Source organism: Aulonocara sp. 'chitande type north' Nkhata Bay, linkage group LG5 (assembly GCF_057382095.1).
Source record: "Aulonocara sp. 'chitande type north' Nkhata Bay isolate Kocher_YH1m ecotype deep benthic linkage group LG5, A_spYH_male_GT1.1, whole genome shotgun sequence".
Classification (NCBI taxonomy): domain Eukaryota; kingdom Metazoa; phylum Chordata; class Actinopteri; order Cichliformes; family Cichlidae; genus Aulonocara; species Aulonocara sp. 'chitande type north' Nkhata Bay.
Genome location: NC_141348.1, coordinates 17213042 through 17238652, shown reverse-complemented (window position 1 = coordinate 17238652; position 25611 = coordinate 17213042). Strand labels below are relative to the sequence as shown.

At 40.3% G+C, this 25611-nt stretch overlaps 2 protein-coding genes and 1 pseudogene across 2 annotated transcripts; all 3 read left to right on the top strand.

The window, feature by feature from the left end:
* Positions 1-2262: 2262 nt before the first annotated feature.
* Positions 2263-4658, top strand: LOC147330137 (uncharacterized; annotated as a pseudogene).
* On the top strand, positions 4522-11715 carry LOC147330136 (interferon-induced GTP-binding protein Mx-like). The gene is made up of 12 exons (XM_086294174.1): positions 4522-4616; positions 5726-5863; positions 5980-6134; positions 6439-6577; positions 8842-9040; positions 9133-9211; positions 9304-9426; positions 9510-9651; positions 9809-9967; positions 10068-10144; positions 10228-10431; positions 11132-11715. Exons 2-12 carry the CDS (start codon positions 5758-5760, stop codon positions 11375-11377), a joined length of 1629 nt encoding a protein of 542 aa, XP_086150300.1. The 5' UTR covers positions 4522-4616; positions 5726-5757; the 3' UTR covers positions 11378-11715.
* Positions 11716-14792: 3077 nt separating this feature from the next.
* Positions 14793-20813, top strand: LOC147330135 (interferon-induced GTP-binding protein Mx-like). Its single transcript, XM_086294173.1, has 12 exons — positions 14793-14979; positions 15844-15981; positions 16098-16252; positions 16557-16695; positions 17771-17969; positions 18062-18140; positions 18233-18355; positions 18439-18580; positions 18738-18896; positions 18997-19073; positions 19157-19360; positions 19752-20813. The coding sequence occupies exons 1-12, from the start codon at positions 14793-14795 to the stop codon at positions 20040-20042; spliced, it is 1893 nt and encodes a 630-aa protein (XP_086150299.1). The 3' UTR covers positions 20043-20813.
* The last annotated feature ends 4798 nt before the right edge of the window (positions 20814-25611 follow it).

Here is a 25611-nt window from a genome sequence, read left to right as displayed (position 1 = left end):
CACAGAGAGATGCTCTACCCAGAAGACAGCCTTACCCCAACCCGATGAGAAGGATGGATGACCAAATTACAAACTGGAGAGTAGTGCTGTGTTCCAGCTATGTAAGTTATTGCCTCACATTGGCTACAAACTGTCTTGAAGACTAAATCCTTCCAAAAGCTGGTATAAATCATCGTCCTACAGTACTGTAGGTCTAAGTTTATTTATAGTTATTGTGTGTATATGTTGAGTTTAAAATAGCATTTTAACAACATGCTGCAGCTACCAACAATGGAAATGCTGTTTTGTGTTAAAATTACGTCTTTCTTGTGTTATTGCTTTGCAGGGCAGCTGAGAGTGGACAGAGCTGCACAGAGGACCAAAGATCCACTCTCAGCACTTCATACCTGACTGGCCACAGCACCACCCTTCTTCACCCAGGGTGAGGAGGGTCCTGACCCCGCCTGCACAGAGGGAGTTGTGAACATGCACTTCTGTACCGGTGGGTTTAGGAGCCTCCTCACACACACACACGGATGAAGACTGTCACTGGAAGATGTCTCCATTGCATCAGCAGGACAGGACGTAAGCATTTGTATAATATTACAGTTTGTGATGTTTTATACATGTTTTTATTGCTTCATTTCAAACTAGGAGATATAAAATAAACCAGTTTTCATAATAGTTTCTGTCTCTTTAGTTGTTTTCTTAATAAGTTATTTGGAACATCATTGCAACCTGTCAGCTTTTTATTGATGATTTAGAAAGCTGCTGGTGGCCCGAGTGTGTACAGTGGGGTGTTGTTTTTGTCACATGGTGAAAGTGACCTCGGGGGGAGCAAAAAGAACAACTGAACAATTTTGGGATTCACAGACTTTGGTAATCGTTAAAAAAATGAAGAAAAATTGTTCTGTGTGAACAAGAAGCTCAAATATAAACCTTACTGACACAAATGATCTGCTATCTGTAAGCAGGAAAATGTTTTCATGAGCCTGGGTGAAGCTAATTTGTATGAGTTTAACCTCCTGGTCAAAAACTTTTAGAAGATTAATATGTTCACCCGCTGATTCTTACTTGGCCTGAATGTTTGAATGTTTGCAGTTTCAGGTCCTACTGATCAGTTTTAAGTACTGTAGAAAGTGAGCAGCAATTTAATTGAGTCCTGGGATGTAATGGGACAAAAGGGTAATGTGACAGACACATTAGTTCCCTCGTTTAACAACGTGTAAGCAGACTGCTTTAACCTGCAATTTACTGCATGTTGTTAGGCTGCATGGTACAACCACAGTCTGCTAACCACCCGTGGTGAGCGAAGGTTTTGAGGTCTTGCTCGAGCTACTGATGAAGTTTTATTAATGCTTCCCAACCACATTTCATCTCGATGGTCCAAGGCTTACATCTTTAAGCTCACAAATATACTTCTGTAATTAATCAGTAACCAATTTATTACTTCAAGTTACAGTGTGAGGGACATTGATTAACATAAATTAGATTTAACTGGATTATGTGTTTAGGTCAAGAGACACAGAACTTCATCTTCAAGAGGCTCTTCTTAAATGTCTGATCACGATGTTTGTGTTTGTCTGCAGCATCACTGGAGCAGAGAGGGTATAACACAAGGCCACAGTCATGTGGTATTCTGTCCTGCTATTAAGTGAATAAAATACTGAAAAAACATCTAGACACTAAATACAGTCACTGGCCACTTCATTAGTTACACCTTGCCAGTACTGTTTTGGACCTTCTTTCACCTTCAGAACTGCCTTAATTCATTGTGGCGCAGATTCAACAAAGACCTGGAAACATTCCTCACAGATTTAGTTTCATATTGACATGATAGCATCACACAGTTGCTTCAGATTTGTCGGCTGTGCATCCATGTTGCAAATCTACTGATCCACCACATGCCAAAGATAATCTGCTGGATTGACATCTGTTATAAGATGAGTATACTGTGGTCATAAAACGATGGGCATGGTCAGCAGCACAGCTCAGGGAGGTTGTACCTCTGGAGAGGCCCTATCCTACACCTGAGGTTTTTACCAGTGAAAAGAACTGAGGTTTCCTCACAGTGTTTCCTAGTGTTTAATCAACAAAGGAGAATTTATTCCTTAGACTGTGTAAAATTTCTTTCATGGTTATTCTGCTGCAAAGGTGAGCTCTGAGATGGGCCCAAGCCATGCTTGCTCCTCAGCAGTCTTTATTTAACCTGATATGTCAAACCCAATTATTGTTGAAGACTGCTCTGACTCTGGAGAAGAGTTATGCTTTCTGTTTTTTTAAATGAGCAGTAATGATACTTGTAATAAATGTAGCCTTTATGCAGCTCTGGAGGCCTGGATTGCTGAATTGGACACTTGAAATCCCACCCTTGAAAACCCCGTAGCTGGTCAGGCCCCTGTAGCCGGAGCAGCGGAAGGTGGCGTAGGCCCTGCTAACTGTCTCCCAGCAGGTTATCCTCAGCAGACAGGAAAACATGATGGCTGGGTGACGGTGAGGAGGGAGCATAGTCTTAAACAGAAGCCCTGGTACACCACCACCGTGTTCATGTGTCTGTTTCCTCCACTCGGCGACACACCCGCCAGGGATCAAACTCTGGTAATTGCTGATTCTGTTCTGAGACACATGAAGACAGCAGCAACCATAGTCAATTGTCTTCCAGGGGCCAGAGCAGGCAACACTGAGGGAAATAAAACATGCTGGCTGAGGGTAAACCTGAATTCAGTAAAAGTATAATTCACATCAGCAATAATGACACCCGGTTACATCAATCAGATGTCACTAAAATCAATATTGAATCAGTGTGTAACTTTGCCAAAACAATGTCAGACTCTGTAGTCCCCTCTCCAATCAGACCAGGAGTGTCATGCGGCTAAGCATGTTCTCCTTAAATTGCTGGCTGTGTGACTGGTGTCCAAGAAACGATGTGGGTTTTATAGATAATTGGGAAACTTTCTGGAGGAAACTTGGTCTTGTTGGGAGACAATCCGACTTTGGATGAAGCAGCTCTTATTTCGCAGTGATGTTAAATTGGGGTGAAACGTCATCATAGCAGCTTTGACTGGCAGCTGCGGTCACGGAGAAACTTGCGTATCTCTGTTCGGGAATAGCAGATAGAGCGTAGGCTCTGAGAGGAGGGCCAGCATTTACGTAGCCAGCGTTTAGTACATATAAAAGTGCAAATGGGAAAAAGGTTTTTGAAATGCAGTTTATTAAATTGGAATTCAAAAATGAATTTACAAATGCAGAATTTATTCTACAATTCATTATTTAAGCACAGAATTCTTTATTTCGATGCGCGTGGCTCTTATGGTCCTCCATACTATAGACCCCAAAGCGCTTTACACTACATTCAGTCATCCACCCATTAACACACATTCACACGCTGGTGATGCCGGGTCTTCTGACCACCACCAGTACGCAACCGGTGTCTTGCTCAAAGACACAACGACCAAGACTGTCGGAGCCGGGGTTCGAACCGGCAACCTTTTGATTACAAGACGAACTGCTAACGCTTAAGATTAGATTAACCTTTACTAGTCCCACACGTGGGAAATTTGTTGTGCCACAGCAGAAAGTGGACAGTGCAAATTTCAAGTATGGAGAAGGATACAAACAGCTCATAATCTAAAGCATATTCCACATTATCTGTCAAACATGATGGAAGCAATGTTATACCATACTGCCTGCTGTGGAATCAGGGCACTGGTTCCCCTCACATGATGTGACTGCTGATAGGAGCAGCGTGATGAATTCAGAAATGTGCAGCGAGTACTGTAATCTGCTCAAACTCAGAGATTTGGCTGATGTTGGTTGATTGGAAAGCATTTAAACAGTGTTACTACATAAGGACCCAAAGTGTACTGCAAAAACAACCCAAAATATCCCAAGGCAAAGAAATGGGATATTCTTAAATGTTCAAACCAATCACATGATCCGAGGCCAACAGAGCTCGCTCTTCAGTTACTAAAAACAAAACTGAAGGCAGACACACACACACACACACACACACAAGCCAAAAAGTCCAGCAGAGCATTTAGACTTCAGTCAGTCACTGACTGCCAAGGATTTTCATCAAAGTTTTAAACACAATGATTTCATTTAAAGTCATATCAGGGTGTCAAAGGTACTTTTGAGCCTCTGAAATTGGGGGACAGTGCATGAAAATGGCTGTCGTTTCTGAACGGTTAATGCACTTTGTGAAAGTCCTGGAATTAAAGGAAGAAGTGTGACAGCTTAATAAGGGACATGCCATCTGTTGCTGCTTCCTGTATTTTTGAATGTTTCATTCAAAAATACAGGAAGAAGCTGTTTCAGACACCACGAGGTACAGAAAGTGAAACAAAACACATCACTTTTTCTTTCTCTTCGAACCCACGGTCTGCTTTTCACGAAGCATGTTATCACTTTGTCCATTTTTAATTTTTATTTTTGTCGTAAGACAAGCTGAGACCAGCATGAGCACTCTGAACCAGCAGTATGATGAGAAGGTCCGTCCCCTCATCGACCTCATTGACTCTCTCCGCTCTCTCGGTGTAGAGAAGGACCTGGCGCTGCCTGCTATCGCTGTGACCAAAGCTCGGGGAAGAGCTCTGTGTTGGAGGCGCTGTCCGGGGTGGCACTGCCGAGAGGCAGCGGTGAGCTCAGAAACTTTCCGTACATTAGAAGTGTCAAAGTGAAGCAGATAACGGAACTGTATCAAGACTGGCAGAGAGGTGGGGGTGGTGCAGGGCGTGTATCAGGCAGCAAAACACATTCTTTGGGAACTAGCCTGTTCCTTAAAATCTATATTTAATGACTTGATTAATTTAATGACACGCTATTTTACTTTATTTCATTAAAATAACTAGAACAGGGTTTGAACTTTGAGTTGACAATTTCATGACTTTGTTTTGTTATTTTGAATTTTTTTAATGTACATAATGGTACATTTAAACTAAAATTACAAATGTGACAGATTTTCAGCTGAAGTGTTGCTGGTGATCCATAAGAACAAATATCAATTGGATCAAATAAACCATCATTACTAAGATATGAAAACATATGTGTGTGTGCGTGTGTGTGTATGAGTTGTAGAGGAAGGAGGTTGGTCTGGGTTTGGGGCCTATTTCTTATAAATTGAAGTTTCAAACAAGTCAAAGGAGGGAAGGAAATGGAGACCACAGAAAAAACTAGTCTGAACCTGCAAACTCGTTAATGCTGAACAAAGTGCAGCTCTGTTTCAAGCTAACCTTGCTCAGTTTCACCTTTGGTAGAGAAACTCCTCTGCTTCAGACTAATGGAAAAGGTTTAGCCTAGGAGTTTTCTGCCAGAAACTTTAAGCTTTCTTTTCAGTTACATTTATGATTTTAGTTTTAGGAATCTAAACTACCTGGTTAGGTTAGGAGCTGCTTGCTGTTAAAGCAGCTCCTCCCTTCTGTCCATGACCTCCCCTCTGTTGTTAAAAACAGTTTATTTTAAAGGGTGAAGCATGGCTGGAAAACAGAATGCTCACAGGAAGCTGATTAGTCCAAATCACTCTGGCTGAAAGCATTTCGGCAAGATGGATTCTCCCCTGATCTTGTACAAATCAAACCGTCTATCAGAGCATTAGACTCCAACTAGAAAAAAAACAACCTTTTACATATTTGTATCACCAAAATCACGGGAGGCTAAATGTCATAATAGAAAACATCGGAAATCGTTCATTAATTTGTCCAAAAGAGAGAGAGAGAAATTGTCTGACACTCAGTGTTTTAAAACACAGGTATTGTGACAAGATGTCCACTGGAACTGAAGATGACAAAAACAAAGGAAGGAGAGGCGTGGTATGGAAAGATAAGCTACCGCGACTTTGAAGAAAAGATAAAAGAGCCTGCAGTCGTCGAGAAAATGATTCGAGAAGGTGAGTCTACATAATTCTTTCATGTCACTACTAAAAACCACGTAAAAGGTGGAAGCGCAAAGTAGGCAAGTTAAATGTGTTGCTTGGGCATACGTGACATCATATTCTCTCTTTAGCTCAACTTAAATTGATCGGGAATGAGATGGGGATCAGCAGTGAGCTCATCAGTCTGGAGATTGCCTCCCCGGATGTTCCAGACCTTACTCTCATCGACCTGCCTGGCATTGCCCGGGTGGCTGTAGATGGGCAGTCGGCAGACATTGGTGATAAGGTATGATACCTTAGTCTCCCTCACAATTTTAAGGCCATTTCTTTGGTAGAAATTTCATCCAATGAAACACAAACCCAGAGTTTGATAGGCATTGGCATGTTAGTGTTAAAAAGGGACAACACTGACACACCAGTGTGACTGCTGGTTTTTGGTATTATATGTACTTATTGTTATGAGTTTGCTACTTTATCTGGACATTCCTGCTTACATCAGTTATTTGGTTGTATTGTTCATAACTGCATTTATGCAATTTATGAAATAATATTTTTAATCTTTATACTTTATTTTGAATGGATACTTTCAGATTAAAACTATAATCCAGACTGTCATCAGTAAACAAGAAACTATCAACCTGGTGGTTGTTCCATGCAACGTGGACATTGCAACTACAGAGGCTTTGAATATGGCTAAGCTGGTGGATCCTGATGGAGAGAGGACTTTGGGTAAGCAAGTGTCTCTCTTAAGTCATTTAGTTTCTTTACTTTGGATTCTGTTTCTGCTGCCAAGTGATTAACATCATATGGATGCAGTGAACCACAAACGCAGCACATCAGCCTGGAAGTTGGAGAAGAGCCACAGATAGCTCTTCCACACAGGCAATCACCCCATGCACATTTCCAAAGTTGTGGCCAAATCGCTTTAGCACAAGTTGTAGTGGTCATGGCAAAGCCCTGTTGGTAATTCAATAGAAAATTTGGGCAGAAAAGAAAAAGCAGGTATAAAAACTGAGCCTCCAAATTTGACTCAGGTACACTAATATTCAAGAGGAACAAGTTAAAAATAGGACAGCAACTTATTGAGAGAGACTTTCAGAAGGAAATACATGTTTTTTCTATTGGTCATTCCATCTTTAGTCAATACAGGCCTTCTGTTTGACCATCTCTGATTTGCATGAAGATTTTGTGGTCCAAATCTTGAACCTACATTACCGGTCAAAAGTTTTAGGACACCCCACTTTTTCCAATTGATAATTATGAAAAATATTTATTAAAATTATTCAGTTTAATGTCTCATTGCACCCTGAAATTAAAACTAAGTCCAAATATGCAATTGGAGAAGAAATCATGGCATAAATTTATAGACAATCATTTATTCTAAACCGTTAAATAAATGGTAAATGGCCTGCATTTGTATAGCGCTTTACTCAGTCCTTAAGGACCCCAAAGCGCTTCACACTCAGTCATTCACCCATTCACACACACATTCACACACTGTGACTCATCAAAGTACCTGGCCCCACCTTCCCATATCTGTTGCAGAAGCTCCCATAAATGTGTGGCACTTGTAGGTTTCGTTTCCTTGACTCTTCTGTCCAGTTCATCCCAAACCAGCTCGATGGGGATTAAGTCTGGAGACTGTGCTGGCTACTCCATGTTTTGAAGCTTACCATGTTTGGGTTTTTTTCCTGAGGTAGTTATGGCATAGTTTGGACTTATGTTTTGGGTCATGATCTTGCTGTAGGATGAACCCCTGACCAACTGGACACATACAAAAGGGTATTGCATGGTACTGAAGAATGCTAAGGTAGCTGTTTTAGTTCAGGGTGCCTCTCAGTCTGTACAAGTCACCGACCCTGGATCCATCAAAACAGCCCCAGACCGTCACACTTCCTCCTCCATGTTTGGCAGGTGATGCCACACACTGTGGAACCATCCTTTCACCTACTCGACGGTGTACAAGGATCCTGCGTGATGAGCAACAGATTTCAAATTTTGATTCATCAGTCTATAATACCATCTTCCTGTCTACAGTAGTCCAATGGTGGTGTTTCATGGCCCAGGCAAGCTTCTTTGTCTTATTCTGATGTCTTAGCAAAGTTATGCAAGCTATCAACTCTCAGAAACCTGTCCTCAAATTCAGTTGGCTTTGGGTCTGCCAGACCTCTTCCTATCAGAGTTTGCCCCAGTTTCAGAGTGCCTTTTGATGGTGAAAAAAGGCACCTTGACATGCTCCAACACTGCTTTTATGCAGACAGAGGGGGTTGTAGGTAATCCTGAAAAGTTGGAACACCAGCTTTCAAGGCTTGAAATTTGTTAACCCATTTTGTGTTCCCTGAAAAAGACCTTTTTGTATAATTCTGAAATGTACTTTTTTCCTTTTTGGCTAACCTTACTTTTTTATTTTTTTTTACCTCTGGCCTTTCTAACCATTTATCGGACCTGAACTACTTGAATTGCAAAAAATAACTGGGAAAATGGGGGTGTTCTAAAACTTTTGACCAATTTGTTAAAAACCTGTTGGATCCACTTACTTTAATCCCTGCAAAATGATATCTGAGGCAGTGTTTTAACATGTACATCTGAATTACTATTAAAGATAAAACCATAAATGAATGGAGCGACAGCTATATATAAACAATTTAAAGGTAACGTGTCATGAGACAGTAAAATGAAAGAAAGAATGCACTGTTAAATAAACAGTGCATTCCTGATGGATTTTAACTGACTGAGTACAAGCAATCACTGCCAGACAAACATGTCCAGTAATGTGAAACGCTGCATTTATATGTCTCCAAAACATTTCTGACATCCACTGGATTTCTTTTGCAAACATCTGTGATCATGTTAAAGATCCCTTTCCTGCTGAGCAAACAACGTTGGCAACATTTGATGACTGGCACCAAACTCTGACTGGAGCTTGCAGTGATCAATACAAATTATCAGTCTTCTCATAAGGTGGGGAATCCAACACTATCTCTCTCTGTCAGGTGTCTTGACTAAACCTGACCTGGTGGACAAAGGCACAGAAGAGAACGTGGTTAAAATTGTCCATAATGAAGTCATCCCGCTGAAGAAGGGCTACATAGTGGTCAAATGCAGGGGTCAGAAGGAGATCACAGGGAAGGTTTCACTTTCTGAAGCACTAAAAAACGAGGAAGCCTTCTTCAAAGAGCATGCCCATTTCCAGTAAGTTTGCTCTTTTTGGAAATTATGCAAAGAAGTGTTTGTGGTGTGTTAGGCTGTGTTGCTTATACTCTAACCTTTTGTTTGTACTGTAGGACTCTCTTTGATGAGGGCAAGGCCTCTGTTCCTAAACTGGCAGAAAAACTCACTCTTGAACTGGTGCATCATATTCAGGTGAATACCTATTACTGTTTTACCTTTGTAGGTTACTGGGGAGAGCTTTAACCCACTCCAACTTTGATGTGATTTGTCCATGTGATTTGTAGAAATCTCTGCCACGGCTTGATGAGCAGACACATAAGAAACTGGAACAGACTCAGGAAAACCTAAAAAAATTAAGGACTGGACCCCCATCTGATGCAACTCAGAGACAAAAGTTTCTCAGTGATGTGAGTAGAAGTGTAAGCAAAATGAATAAGAGCTTCTGGAAAACACACGTCCTGTTCATTTAATTGAATCTGTTCTATCTTAGCTTGTGTTAGCATTCGCACAGGATGCTATCAGTCTGACCAAAGGTGAAGAATTAAAATGTGGATACAACTCCAGCATCTTTTTCACACTCAGAAATAAGTTTGAAGCATGGGAGAAAATCATAAAAGACTCTGCATCATCATGTAAGTTAATTAACCACTTTTTCATTCATCAGTTTTTAAGATTCCCTCTGTTGCTTACAAGCTACTACATAAAGTAACTCTAACATTTAAAGTAAAAAAATTACTGTCATTAAAAAAACATATTTTAAATCTTCACTTAACTTTCATTGCACTGCAGTCAAAGAGCACATTCTGAGAGAAGAGTCTCAGTTTGAGCGCACGTACCGTGGAAGAGAACTGCCATTGTTTGTGAGCTACAGTACTTTTGAGTCCATAATCCAGAAGCAGATCAAACAGCTGGAGGAGCCTGCTATCCAGAAACTCAAGGAAGTGTCAGGCATGTTTTTTTTTCTCAAAATACTTGAATCTTACTTTGCAGGTAATCTTTCATTTGGTACATTTTTTTGACTAACTTATTATCGTTTTATTGCTTTTAGAGGTTGTGAGGAAAGAGCTGTTTGAACTGGCACAAAACAGCTTTGTGGGCTTTCCGAACCTCATCAGTACAGCGAAGGTATCGTCTTCTTTATAATGTATTACTGTGCACATATTACTAAACGTTAATGAATATTTATTGACATTTTTTGTGTGATTTAGATGAACATTGAAACCATCAGGAATGAAAGGGAAGAGGAAGCAAAGTCCATTCTGGGGATGCAGTTTAAGATGGAGATGCTTGTTTACACTCAGGACAGCAAATACATCACAGAGATACAAAATGAAATTGCCAAAAAAGGCCATCTGTACTTTGGTGGGATGACCTCAAAGGAGATGATGAGACATTTTGAAGCATATTACAATGTAAATGTCACTCAATTGCTTTTTTAATGCTTTTGTTTGTTTGAAGCACGTAATTCATTGTATCCACATGTATCCCATTGAAATAGTTGACTTTAGTTTTTTTTACCATATTAAGAAAAGCAAACACTGAAACCTCGTAGAGAAAAAAATAATACCTAAAACTTACATCTTTTATAATAATAATGGATTGGATTTATATAGTGCTTTTCAAGGCACCCAAAGCGCTTTACAATGCCACTATTCATTCACTCTCGCATTCACACACTGGTGGAGGCAGCTAGAGTTGTAGCCACAGCTGCCCTGGGGCAGACTGACAGAAGCGAGGCTGCCATATCGCGCCATCAGCCCCTCTGGCCAACACCAGTAGGCAGTAGGGTAAAGTGTCTTGCCCAAGGACACAACAACCAGGACAGAGAGTACGGGGATCAAGCCGGTGACCTTCCGGTTACAGATGCGCTTCCCAACCCCCTGAGCCATGGTCACCCATGAATCACACTTTTAGATGCATAAAATAAGATCTATTATTTTATGGTGTGATTAAATATGTCTAGAGTGATCTGAAATATTTTTTGATAATTACATGTAATTTGCAATAAAACCTTAAGGAATTTTTTAATAAGCGAAGTAGAAAATGTCTCAAATTCAGTCCTAAACCAGTGAGCTCTTTAGTACTTCTTATTTTTGTCTTCTCTGCTTACAGATTGCTGGTCAGCGTCTTGCTGACCAGATCCCCCTGGTGATCCGGTATCAGATGCTGCAGGAGTTTGCCAGCGAGCTGCAGAGTAAGATGCTGGACGCATTTTTGGACAAGGAAAGAAAAGAGTACCTGCTTCAAGAGGATAGTGGCACAAAAAATAAAAGAGAAGATCTTAAGATGCGCCTTGAGCGTCTCTCAAGAGCTCACATTCTGCTGTCTGACATTCAAAACTTTCAACCAGATTCCTAACCTGGCAGCACAAAGCACGAGGTTGGACCTCACTGCAATCTCTCCAAGTATTACTAGAATTGAAAGGGTTGGGTTTTGCACCTATAGTCATTTATAAGAAAGGAATATTTCTATACAGGTATCATAAAAAACAGATACTGTTGCACAAAGAAGTCTTAAGTGCTAGAAGAAGAAAAACAGAAAAACAACACACATCCAGAGTTTTCAGATTTCTGCTCAACTGAATCAGATTCTGTGTTTTGGACAGGAATACTTTTTCATTATTATGTGCTCTGTATCTTTACGTGTTTTATCATCTGTTATAGGTTTCCTATTCATCTTCAGTTGTATTAAATACATAAATTAATAAAATGCAGTGAAACAATAAAACTGATGTTTCTGACAGTATTCATTTTTGCTGAGGCTCCACATAACTGCACTGAACCACAGCTGTGTACATACAGATGTCACATTGCTTCTGGACAAAAATCAGGCCATGCAGTCAAAGGAACTCTGTAAACGTCAATAATGTGGTCATGTTCCTAGAATCGATAAACATGAACTAAAAAAAAGTTTGAATTAGCCATCATCTTTCAAGATAGAGTGTCACATTCCCTCTTGACATCTGATTTTCCTCTAACCTTGACCCATTCCCTTTGTGGCTGGTTGAACCCTTACATAGTGAAACTTAGCTGAAATGTATTACAAACGCTTGTGTGCAGTGATTTATGCGCAACTTTTGAGGACTCTGACCACACTCTAAACTGTTTTACAAACGCAAATTTCAAATTTGAATACATAGTGATCCCTCACACTTTTACAATAGCCCATAAAGGTTAGTATTTAAACTACATAAGCTGCTGCGTTTCTAACACTATTTATTGAAAATTTCTCTCCGTAAATGTAAAGTCAAATAAAACTGGCAAATTAAAGTAAATCTCTACACCACACCAGCCTCTTTTATCCAGTATAGCCTCATAAAATCAGACAGCTGTGACATTAACCAAAAACACCAAGATGTACCAGAATAACAGGAAGAGTATATGTAACCGTATGTCTGACAATGAAAGGTAAAAAGAAAGACTTCCAAGTAAATAACTTGCCCACACCAGCTCCTCTCCCACATGAGAAGTGTAGAAAAGGGGAGAGGCCAAAGGGGTACAGGGTTGAACCAAAGAAGAAGAAAGGGATGAGGAAGGGCTCTAACTTATAATCAACATAACTACAGGCTTAGAAGTCCTAAAAGTAAGGTATACCAGGTACAGCTTGGGTTTCGAACACATTTTGTGTAATTATAACAATATGTCATTTGTGACCTGATTACATTCACCCCTCAAGAATTACATAAAATCCTGAAGAGCACACACACACAAATACAAAAAATATATGTATAAATACACCCACATTAACAAATAACACATGTGATAATAATAATAATACATGTGATGTCAAACAAATTCACATCACATGTACAATGAATTAGATCAGCAACATAACTACCTCCAAAGATTATAAATGATCTGAGACCTGCTCAGCGTCTAGAAAGATCCCAGGACACACTATAGACAAAATGAGGTGCAGTTTACACCACACAAAACAGACCATAATATCTATGGGCATCACCATAAAGGGGGCTTAGAGTAGAGCAGCTGCTGCTCCACATCGAAAGGAGCCAGCTGAGGTGGTTCGGGCATCTGGCAAGGATGCCCCCTGGGCGCCTCCTGGGCGAGGTGTTCCAGGCATGTCCCACCGGGAGGAGGCCCCGGGGCAGACCCAGGACACGCTGGAGAGATTATATCTCTCGGCTGGCCTGGGAACGCCTTGGTATTCCCCCGGACAAGCTGGAGGAGGTGGCTGGGGAGAGGGAGGTCTGGATCTCTTTGCTTAGGCTGCTACCCCCGCGACCCGACCTCGGATAAGCGGATGAAGATGGATGGATGGATCACCATAAAGCAATCAGACCTCACAGAGGTGCTGACAACTCTGTGATGTGATTTTCCTTTTCCAAAAACAATACTGATTGGCAACATACAGTAATGAACAAATTCACACATCAATAACCGCTGCTCGAACAGGTTCAAGCCCAAGAAGTGTTTCAGGTGGAGCCATTGATTCAATCAAGCGACAAACTGGTTTAACGATTCTACCAAAACGTGTGGTAAGTCCCTGATCCATGTCCACTTTTCAGGTTCAAGAGAATGAAAACTGTGGGACAGGAAAGCAGCAAGGGAGTCTGGGGAGGCTCCATCACCAGCCAACCCACCAAGGTCAGAAGCACCCATCATAGGAGGGGTTTGCTGAATGCTATCTATGCCTGGGTCCGCAGCGGGCTGCTGATGGTCATCACACTCACCAATGCGGGAGATGGAATCCACAGTACAGGCGGCGGTAGCTCCTGCCATTACCAGTGGTGAGGCATACTTGCTGGTGGATGGTGCCTTTCATCTCCATGTCTGACAGCACCTCTCTCAACTTATGATAGTGAGCCATGGCACTCTGCGATACAGAAAGGATGGTCGTCAGTGAGGTGCATACGATGGAGATATTACCATATAACAAAAAAGCCTCACACACAGTTGTGCAAAACTTGACAAAACAATGAAATCTGGGTGGAAAGAGATTAAAGTAGCCTAATGAAAACATCATGGAAAAGAAAAGAAAACATAGATGTCTCCTCTTAATTAAAACAGGCTTTAAAAGACATCAGTTGCTCAACAAAACTCTGGCTCGAAACTACCATTAAGCCAATATCACTGGAAAGAAAATGTGTGCATCTCAGTACTATAATCTCTGCTGAAATTCAGAGATTTGGCTGATGTCAGTTGATTGGAAAGCATTTAACAGTACAACTCCATAAGGACCAAAAGTGTACTGCAGAAACAACCCAAAATATCCCAAGGCAAAGAAATGGGATATTCTTAAATGTTCAAACCAATCACATGATCTGAGGCCAACAGAGCTCGCTCTTCAGTTACTAAAAACAAAACTGAAGGCAGAGACACACACACACACACACACACAAGCCCAAAAAGTCCAGCAGAGCATTTAGACTTCAGTCAGTCACTGACTGCCAAGGATTTTCATCAAAGTTTTAAACACAATGATTTCATTTAAAGTCGTATCAGGGTGTCAAAGGTACTTTTGAGCCTCTGAAATTGGGGGACAGTGCATGAAAATGGCTGTCGTTTCTGAACGGTTAATGCACTTTGTGAAAGTCCTGGAATTAAAGGAAGAAGTGTGACAGCTTAATAAGGGACATTCCATCTGTTGCTGCTTCCTGTATTTTTGAATGAAAAAGACACCACGAGGTGCAGAAAGTGAAACAAAACACATCACTTTTCTTTCTCTTCCAACCCACGGTCTGCTTTTCACGGAACACGTTATCACTTTGTCCATTTTTAATTGTCATTTTGTCGAAAGACAAGCCGAGACCATCATGAGCACTCTGAACCAGCAGTATGATGAGAAGGTCCGTCCCCTCATCGACCTCATTGACTCTCTCCGCTCTCTCGGTGTAGAGAAGGACCTGGCGCTGCCTACTATCGCTGTGATTGGAGACCAAAGCTCGGGGAAGAGCTCTGTGTTGGAGGCGCTGTCCGGGGTGGCACTGCCGAGAGGCAGCGGTGAGTTGTCTTATTTCCAGCTCAGAAACTTTCCGTACATTAGAAGTGTCAAAGTGAAGCATACAGCGGAACTGTATGAGGAATCAAGGCTGGCAGAGATGGGTGGGTGGTGCAGGGCACGGATAAGGCAGCAAAACACATTCTTTGGCGACTAGCCTGTTCCTTAAAATCTATATTTAATGATTTATTAATTTAATGACAGCTTACTCATTTTATTTCAGTAAAATAAGTAAAACACGGTTTGACCTTTGACGTGACCATTCCATGACTTTGTTTTATTTTTTGAATTTTTTGAATGTACTCAATGGGAATTTTAAACTAAAATTACAAATTTGACAGATTTTCAGCTGAAGTGTTGCTGGTCATCCATAGAAACAAACATTGGATCAAAAGATCGATCATGTCTGCGTTATAAAATGTGGCACACAGAAGAAAAACTGACAGACTGTCACATCCTGGGTTGGAGCCAATTCTGTTTCTTCTTTCAGCTAATGGATTTATTGGGGGGTTCTTTTTCTTTGTGTGTGTGTGTGTGTGTTCAGTTCAGTTCAGTTCAATTGTAGAGGAGGGGGGTTGGTCTGGGTTTGGGGGCTATTTTCTTTAAAAAAAAAGTTTCGAACAAGTCAAAGGAGGGAAGGAACTGGAGAGCACAGAAAAAAACTGAAATAGATGGATTCTCCCCTGATCTCGTGAGAATCAAAATGTCTGTCAAAGCAGAGTTACTCAAACATACCATTAGACTCCAACTAGAAAACAAAACCTTGTTTCAATCTCTTACAATTCAGTTAAAATCGGAAATCGTTCATTAATTTGTCCAAAAGAGAGAGAGAGAAATTGTCTGACACTCAGTGTTTTAAAACACAGGTATTGTGACAAGATGTCCACTGGAACTGAAGATGATGAGAAAGAAGAAAGGAGAGGCGTGGTATGGAAAGATAAGCTACCGCGACTTTGAAGAAAAGATAAAAGAGCCTGCAGTCGTCGAGAAAATGATTCGAGAAGGTGAGTCTACATAATTCTTTCATGTCACTACTAAAAACCACGTAAAAGGTGGAAGCGCAAAGTAGGCAAGTTAAATGTGTTGCTTGGGCATACGTGACATCATATTCTCTCTTTAGCTCAACTTAAATTGATCGGGAATGAGATGGGGATCAGCAGTGAGCTCATCAGTCTGGAGATTGCCTCCCCGGATGTTCCAGACCTTACTCTCATCGACCTGCCTGGCATTGCCCGGGTGGCTGTAGATGGGCAGTCGGCAGACATTGGTGATAAGGTATGATACCTTAGTCTCCCTCACAATTTTAAGGCCGTTTCTTTGGTAGAAATTTCATCCAATAAAACACAAACCCAGAGTTTGATAGGCATTGGCATGTTAGTGTTAAAAAGGGACAACACTGACACACCAGTGTGACTGCTGGTTTTTGGTATTATATGTACTTATTGTTATGAGTTTGCTACTTTATCTGGACATTCCTGCTTACATCAGTTATTTGGTTGTATTGTTCATAACTGCATTTATGCAATTTATGAAATAATATTTTTAATCTTTATACTTTATTTTGAATGGATACTTTCAGATTAAAACTATAATCCAGACTGTCATCAGTAAACAAGAAACTATCAACCTGGTGGTTGTTCCATGCAACGTGGACATTGCAACTACAGAGGCTTTGAATATGGCTAAGCTGGTGGATCCTGATGGAGAGAGGACTTTGGGTAAGCAAGTGTCTCTCTTAAGTCATTTAGTTTCTTTACGTTGGATTCTGTTTCTGCTGCCAAATGATTAACATCATATGGATGCAGTGAACTACAAATGCAACACATCAGCCTGGAAGTTGGAGAAGGGCCACAGATAGCTCTTCCACACAGGCAATCACCCCATGCACATTTCCAAAGTTGTGGCCAAATCGCTTTAGTACAAGTTGTAGTGGTCATGGCAAAGCCCTGTTGGTAATTCAATAGAAAATTTGGGCAGAAAAGAAAAAACTGGTATAAAAAACTGAGCCTACAAATTTGACTCAGCAGTTTGCCCCAGTTTCTGAGTGCCTTTTCATGGTGAGGGAAACTGTAATCACTGACACCTTGACGTTCTGTGAAATTTCTCCGTACAAAAGACCTACATTTAAGTGTTATGATGGTCTGTCTCTCTTAAATATTAATTGCCTTTTTCAAGCCATTTTTGTAGAGGGGGTTGTAGGTAATCCAGAAAAGTGGGAACAACTGTTCTGGAATGTACATTATTTTTCAGTTTTGGATAACTTTACTTTCTTTTTTTTAACATGTCCTTTCTAAACTTTGTATAGTATTTCAAACTATTTATTGGACTTGAACAACTTGAATTTTCTTCTGCACACTGATATCTGTGGCAATGTTTGAATATGAACATCTCAAAAACTTTTAAAGATAAAAGCATAAATGAATGGAGTGACAGCTTTATTAAACAATTTGAAGGTAACTGACATTAAAATAAAAGAAACAAAACCTTAAATAAACACTGCATTCTTGGTGGATTTTTACTGACTGAGTACAAGCAATCACTGGACAAACATATCCAGTAATGTGAAACGCTGCATTTAAATGTACTTTGTCAAAATGTCTGCACATTTCTGACATCCACTGGATTTCTTTTGCAAACATCTGTGATCATGTTAAAGATCCCTTTCCTGCTGAGCAAACAACGTTGGCAACATTTGATGACTGGCACCAAACTCTGACTGGAGCTTGCAGTGATCAATACAAATTATCAGTCTTCTCATAAGGTGGGGAATCCAACACTATCTCTCTCTGTCAGGTGTCTTGACTAAACCTGACCTGGTGGACAAAGGCACAGAAGAGAACGTGGTTAAAATTGTCCATAATGAAGTCATCCCGCTGAAGAAGGGCTACATGGTGGTCAAATGCAGGGGTCAGAAGGAGATCACAGAGAAGGTTTCACTTTCTGAAGCACTAAAAAATGAGGAAGCCTTCTTCGAAGAGCATGCCCATTTCCAGTAAGTTTGCTCTTTTTGGAAATTATGCAAAGAAGTGTTTGTGGTGTGTTAGGCTGTGTTGCTTATACTCTAACCTTTTGTTTGTACTGTAGGACTCTCTTTGATGAGGGCCAGGCCACTGTTCCTAAACTGGCAGAAAAACTCACTCTTGAACTGGTGCATCATATTCAGGTGAATACCTATTACTGTTTTACCTTTGTAGGTCACTGGGGAGAGCTTTAACCCACTCCAACTTTGATGTGATTTGTCCATGTGATTTGTAGAAATCTCTGCCACGGCTTGATGAGCAGACACATAAGAAACTGGAACAGACTCAGGAAAACCTAAAAAAATTAAGGACTGGACCCCCATCTGATGCAACTCAGAGACAAAAGTTTCTCAGTGATGTGAGTAGAAGTGTAAGCAAAATGAATAAGAGCTTCTGGAAAACACACGTCCTGTTCATTTAATTGAATCTGTTCTATCTTAGCTTGTGTTAGCATTCGCACAGGATGCTATCAGTCTGACCAAAGGTGAAGAATTAAAATGTGGATACAACTCCAGCATCTTTTTCACACTCAGAAATAGGTTTGAAGCATGGGAGAAAATCATAAAAGACTCTGCATCATCATGTAAGTTAATTAACCACTTTTTCATTCATCAGTTTTTAAGATTCCCTCTGTTGCTTACAAGCTACTACATAAAGTAACTCTAACATTTAAAGTAAAAAAATTACTGTCATTAAAAAAACATATTTTAAATCTTCACTTAACTTTCATTGCACTGCAGTCAAAGAGCACATTCTGAGAGAAGAGTCTCAGTTTGAGCGCACGTACCGTGGAAGAGAACTGCCATTGTTTGTGAGCTACAGTACTTTTGAGTCCATAATCCAGAAGCAGATCAAACAGCTGGAGGAGCCTGCTATCCAGAAACTCAAGGAAGTGTCAGGCATGTTTTTTTTTCTCAAAATACTTGAATCTTACTTTGCAGGTAATCTTTCATTTGGTACATTTTTTTGACTAACTTATTATCGTTTTATTGCTTTTAGAGGTTGTGAGGAAAGAGCTGTTTGAACTGGCACAAAACAGCTTTGTGGGCTTTCCGAACCTCATCAGTACAGCGAAGGTATCGTCTTCTTTATAATGTATTACTGTGCACATATTACTAAACGTTAATGAATATTTATTGACATTTTTTGTGTGATTTAGATGAACATTGAAACCATCAGGAATGAAAGGGAAGAGGAAGCAAAGCCCATTCTGGGGATGCAGTTTAAGATGGAGATGCTTGTTTACACTCAGGACAGCAAATACATCACAGAGATACAAAATGAAATTTCCAACAAAGGCCGTCTGTACTTTGGTGGGAATACCACAGAGGAGATGATGAGACATTTTGAAGCATATTACAATGTAAATGTCACTCAATTGCTTTTTTAATGCTTTTGTTTGTTTGAAGCATGTGATTCATTGTATCCACATGTATCCCATTGAAATAGTTGACTTTAGTTTTTTTTAACATATTAAGAAAAGCAAACACTGAAACCTCGTAGAGAAAAAAATAATACCTAAAACTTACATCTTTTATATTTAATCACACTTTTAGATCCATAAAATAAGATCTATTATTTTATGGTGTGATTAAATATGTCTAGAGTGATCTGAAATATTTTTTGATAATTACATGTAATTTGCAATAAAACCTTAAGGAATTTTTTAATAAGCAAACTAGAAAATGTTTCAAATTCAGTCCTAAACCAGTGAGCTCTTTAGTACATCTTATTTTTGTCTTCTCTGCTTACAGATTGCTGGTCAGCGTCTTGCTGACCAGATCCCCCTGGTGATCCGGTATCAGATGCTGCAGGAGTTTGCCAGCGAGCTGCAGAGTAAGATGCTGGAAGCATTTACGGACAAGGAAAGAAAAGAGTACCTGCTTCAAGAGGATAGTGGCACAAAAAATAAAAGAGAAGATCTTAAGAAGCGCCTTGAGCGTCTCTCACAAGCTCACATTCTGCTGTCTGAATTCAGTAGGAACACAACTTTAACTGAAGTCAACAACTTCAACTCAATGGAAAATTTTCTACCAAATTTTTAACCTGGCAGCACAAAGCACAAGGTCAGACCTCACTGCAATCTTTCCAATTAAAAGTTAAGGGTTTAAAAGGGTTGGGGTTTGCACCTATAATCATTTATAAGAAACACTGAAGAATATTTCTATACGGGCATCAGAGAAAATAGAGACAGTTGCACCAGGAAGTCTTAAATACTAGAAAAGAAAAAAAGAAAAACAACACACATCCAGGTCTAAGGAGTTAAGAAAGAAAAGCGTCTGGACCTCTCATCCAAGAAGCTTCTTCAGTTCTACAGTCTAATGGTGTGAAGTCCCAGATTTAAGCCCTGTGGAGACTCCACACCATTTGACCGTAGAACTGAAGAAGCTTCTCGGATGAGAGGTGAAACGTCTTCGAGCAACTTAAAGAAGTCCAGACACTTTTCTCTGGATGACTGAGAACCTTCACAGACAACACACATCCAGAGTTTTCAGATTTCTGCTCAACTAAATCAGAATCTCTGTTTTGGACGGGAATATTTTTACATTATTATGTACTCTGTGTGTTCATGTGTTGTGTCATCTATTTTTTTCCTATTCATTTTCAGTTGGAGTGTATGAATAAATAAGTAAATACAGTGAAACAATAAGCTGACGTTTCTGACAGTATTCATCTTTGCTGAGGCTCCACATAACTGAACTGAACAACAGCTGTGTACATACAGATGTCACATTGCATATGGACAAAAGTCAGGCCATGGATTCAAATGAACTCTGTAAACCTCAATAATGTGGTCACGGTATTCTCTGAATGTTCCAAAGACAAATAAACATGAACTAGAAAACATGTGAATTAGTCCTCATCTTCACATTCCCTCTTGACATCTGATTTCTTTACGACTTTGACCCATTGCGATCGTGGCTCAAGAGTTGGGAGTTCGCCTTGTAATTGGAAGGTTGCCGGTTCGAGCCCCTGCTTGGACAGTCTCGGTCGTTGTGTCCTTGGGCAAGACACTTCACCCGTTGCCTACTGGTGGTGGTCAGAGGGCCCGGTGGCACCAGTGTCCGGCAGCCTCGCCTCTGTCAGTGCGCCCCAGGGTGGCTGTGGCTACAATGTAGCTTGCCATCACCAGTGTGTGAATGTGTGTGTGAATGGGTGGATGACTGGATATGTGAAGCGCTTTGGGGTCCTTAGGGACTAGTAAAACGCTATATAAATACAGGCCATTTACCATTCCATCAATGGCTGGTTGAATCCTTAAAATTGTGTATTCATCACCACCCTTAGCAGCAACAAATGCAATCAAGTTTTGCAACAGCTAACAACAACTCTTTTACAGTGTTGTGGAGCACAGTCATACTCCAAACTCCACTATGGCCAAGATCAAAGAGCTGTCAAAGGACACCAGAAACAAAATTGTAGACCTGCACCAGGCTGGGAAGACTGAATCTGCAATAGGTAAGCAGCTTGGTGTGAAGAAATCAACTGTGGGAGCAAATATTAGAAAATGAAAGATATACAAGACCAGTGATAATCTCCCTCGATCTGGCGCTCTACACACGATCACGTGGGGTCAAAATGATCACAAAAACATTGAGCAAAAATCCCAGGACCACACGGGGGGACCTAGTGAATGACCTGCAGCGAGCTGGGACCAAAGTAACAAAGGCTACCATCAGTAACACACTACGCCGCCAGGGACTCAAATCCTGCAGTGCCAGACGTGTCCAGGCCCGTCTGAAGTTTACTAGAGAGCATTTGGATGATCCAGAAGACAATTGGGAGAACATGGTCAACCAAAATAGAAGTTTTTGGTAAAAACTCAAGTTTTCCCATAGATAAATCTGCCCAGCAACAGCCCCAAAACATTGTTGCTCTAGAGGAGATCTGCATGGAGGAATGGGCCAAAATACCAGCAACAGTGTGTGAAAACCTTGTGAAGACTTAGAGAAAACGTTTGACCTCTGTCATTGCCAACAAAAGTATTGAGATGAACTTTTGTTACTTATTTACACCATAATTTGCAAATAAATTCTTTAAAAATCAGACAATGTGATTCTCTGGATTTGTTTCTTTGCTCATTTTGTCTCTCATAGTTGAGGTATACCTGTGATGAAAATTACAGGCCTCTTTCATCTTTTTAAGTGGGAGAACTTGCACAATTTGCGGCCGACTAAATAATTGTTTGCCCCACTGTAAGTGTGACCAATATACACGAAAATAGAAACTCAGGAAGGGGAAAAACACTTTTTCAAACCACTGTGATTCCTCATGTTTTAAATTGGATATTAGATCTGTACACGTTACTTTTTTTTTAATTGTGAAGCATGTTGAAAAACAAACTAAGGCAGACTAGCTGTGTTATTTAAAGACTGCTTGAAAATAATCAGCAGTTTGGTGCATGACAAACAAGTGTCCTGTACTGTGATAGATTTACAGTCTTTTGGCCTGGTGCAGAGTGGTTGTGGTTTCATGGTTTGGTTACATTAAGTGTAGCAGAGATGAATTTGAAGTTAAACTGATGATGCTTACATTCATTCACTGAATCCCACCATTTAACTACAGCATAAGCAGTCAGTGTGTAGAGGATGGAAATAGGCTAGGACGACTCATGAAACATCTGCTTACATCTTTTTTAATTCAGCTGTGTACATCTACACAGAGCAGCAGTAGCCCAGATCAGCCGATCACAGCCTATCAAAAATCTACTGGAGTTCTCAATAGAAAGTTTTTGTGAGTTGTGATTCTTTTCCCTACACTCAGCCATTACAGACAATTTTAGGGTTCCCACACATGCTCAATTCAATTTTAACCCTTTCTGGACTCATTTTCCTGTTTAGAGGAAAAGTCAACCTTCTACAATGTAGGCAACAGAAAACAGAGCTTTTTTTTTAATCCTTCTTTTTCTTTGCTCATGTTTTGCTTACCTAATTCAAGCTGAATACCTATATTAGAATGAAAATTTAGACTAAAATTTTGTTTCCCATCTACAAGGTAACTTTGCACAAAAATCACTAGTAGAAACAAAGAGCTGCTTTTTACTTACTTTGAGTACATTTTTGAACCTGTACTTTTTCACTTGAACCAGTACTTCAGCTTTTGCTCAAGTATTTTTAATACTTGTATATGTACTGAACACCTGGTCAGAGGTGTTCTTTTGCCACCTTTGACCAGTCTACTGTGGTGAAAAGAAAGCTGAACAAGGCTATCGATCAATATCTGTCATTGATTTACGTCTTATAGTAATAGGGTGAGGAGCCTCGTCATTTGGAAGGGACTCAGAGCAGAGTTGCAACTCCTACACATCAAAATAGCCTGTTGAATTGGTTCAAGCATATTTGGGTCCGTTTTGGACACCACATAGATGAGGTGCTTTGGGCATGAGGGGACACACAAGTACACACTGGAGAGATTATGTTTTTGGGCTGGCTTGGGAGTGTCTTGACGTCTCTGTTATGACTTTAAATTTAGTGAAAAAATAATATGAATAAAATCAGTGAGTGTACATTTACAAAGAGTGTATTTTTTTAAATGATTAACAACTGTTTTTTTCTGCTTCCTGCTTCAGATTGCTGGTGGCCAGGTTGATGGCTGATGGAACCCCACTGGTGATTTATGCTGCAAGAGTCATCCAGCAATCCTACTGCAGAGTGAGATACTGCAGATGCTTCAGGACAAGGAAAAGTTGGAGTTGTTGCTGATGGAGGATTCTGACACTTGCACCAAGAGGGCTGCTCTGCAGTCGCTTCAAGGTTTAGATGTGGAGGCTTTGCAGTTAGCGGTGATGGGAAGATGTATTATATGTACTATAACATGGAGTCTTTTCATTCACATTCATTAAGATAATAAATCTGAGGCCATCAATCCAAAATGTTACATATCTGTTCTTTGCTTAAACAGGAAATAGACCTAATAATAGACCTATAAGAGCTCATAGGTGCTATATATAGGTTATAATATATAGGTTTATGCTTAGATTATTTCCTTGCAGGTACTTAAACTGAATCACATTTTGTTGAAACTGTTTCAACAAAATGCTAGTGCTAACCACGGCGGCACGGTGGTTAGCACTGTTGCCGCACAGCAAGAAGGTCCTGAGTTCAATTCCACCATCAGGTCTTTCTGTGTGGAGTTTGCATGTTCTCCCCGTGTTTGTGTGGGTTCCCTCCGGGTACTCCGGCTTCCTCCCACCGTCCAAAGACATGCAGCTTGTGGGGATAGGTTAATTGGATAATCCAAATTGCCACTAGTGTGCGAATGGTTGTCTGTCCCTGTGTGTTGGCCCTGCGACAGACTGCCGACCTGTCCAGGGTGTACCCCGCCTCGCGCCCTATCTCGCCCAGCTGGGATAGGCTCCAGCGCCCCCCGCGATCCTGAAAAGGATAAGCGGAAGCAAATGGATGGATGGATGTTTAAACTACACATTATCTAAAGTTTAAATAAAGAGTCTTTTTTTGTCTTAATTTACCAGTCCATCTTAATTGTATCTGTAATATTACTTAATTGAACAATCTGACTTCTTTATTTATTTTTTTGAAGAATTAAAATGAATAAATAAACTGATCAGCTCATACTAAACTGCTCTATTTTCTTTTGGCTGTGGATATAATGTTTATCTGTTCCAACTCCAAACAAAATTAAGTAAATCACTGAGATTCTATTTATATTATTGTATCTGCTTTCATCTCTCATGCACTTGTTAGATACTGGAAACTTTTTGACTATTCAAACACTTGCGCACTTTAGCTCCCCCTTGTGGTTTTACACAAATTTAAAATACAATATTATCAGGACCTTGGTCTTTCAAAAAAGGTTAACTTGGATTTTGGATTCTGTGAAACCATCACTTTGCATTGATTAGACTGTTTATGTGCCTACTATATGAGAAGCTCAAAAGAAAATATCAGTGCCGTATACCTGCAAAACTGTGGTTCGGGGAAATTTAGCAGCTATTATTATATGTTAGTTTGAGCTAAACTCCTGAGAGTGTGTATTCACGTAGTACCAGATACTGATCCTAAAAAATTGTGGGTTTTTAGGTTTGTTTATTTGCCATCCTTAAGTGATGACAGTAGGGGCAAGAAATTATCTGTATTTTTTCTCTACTAAGAAGCACATCTCTGCACTGAAATGTTTTGTCTTTGTCAAATCTGAAGTGGTGTTTGCCCTGCATCAGGCTGGTCAACGCCCCCCCCCCTCCTCCGCGCGACCCTAACGACCCTAACCATAACGATAAGCAGAAGAGGGTGGATGGAGATGAAATGTCCACTGTGTGTTTAAATCAAGTGTGAAAAAAACAAAAAAACAAAACACGTACATATCATGCGTGCACATTAGTCCTGCTTCGTGTGGACACTGTGATATGCAGTTTCCTGATGTTCCAAATCACATTTCCCACACAGCTGCTGCAAAAACCAAAGATGTTGTCCCTTTTCAGCTTTAGAAAGTACAACCAATGAGTGATGTATTGATTTGAGGCAGTTCAAGTATTTATTTGAAAATCACCACAGCCATTTAACTTTAAATAGTAGCCTTTGTCAGTCAATTATCAATTACCATTTCATTGATCTGTTATAAATAATACAAAAGCTGGATATGTTTTGTGATTTCCCA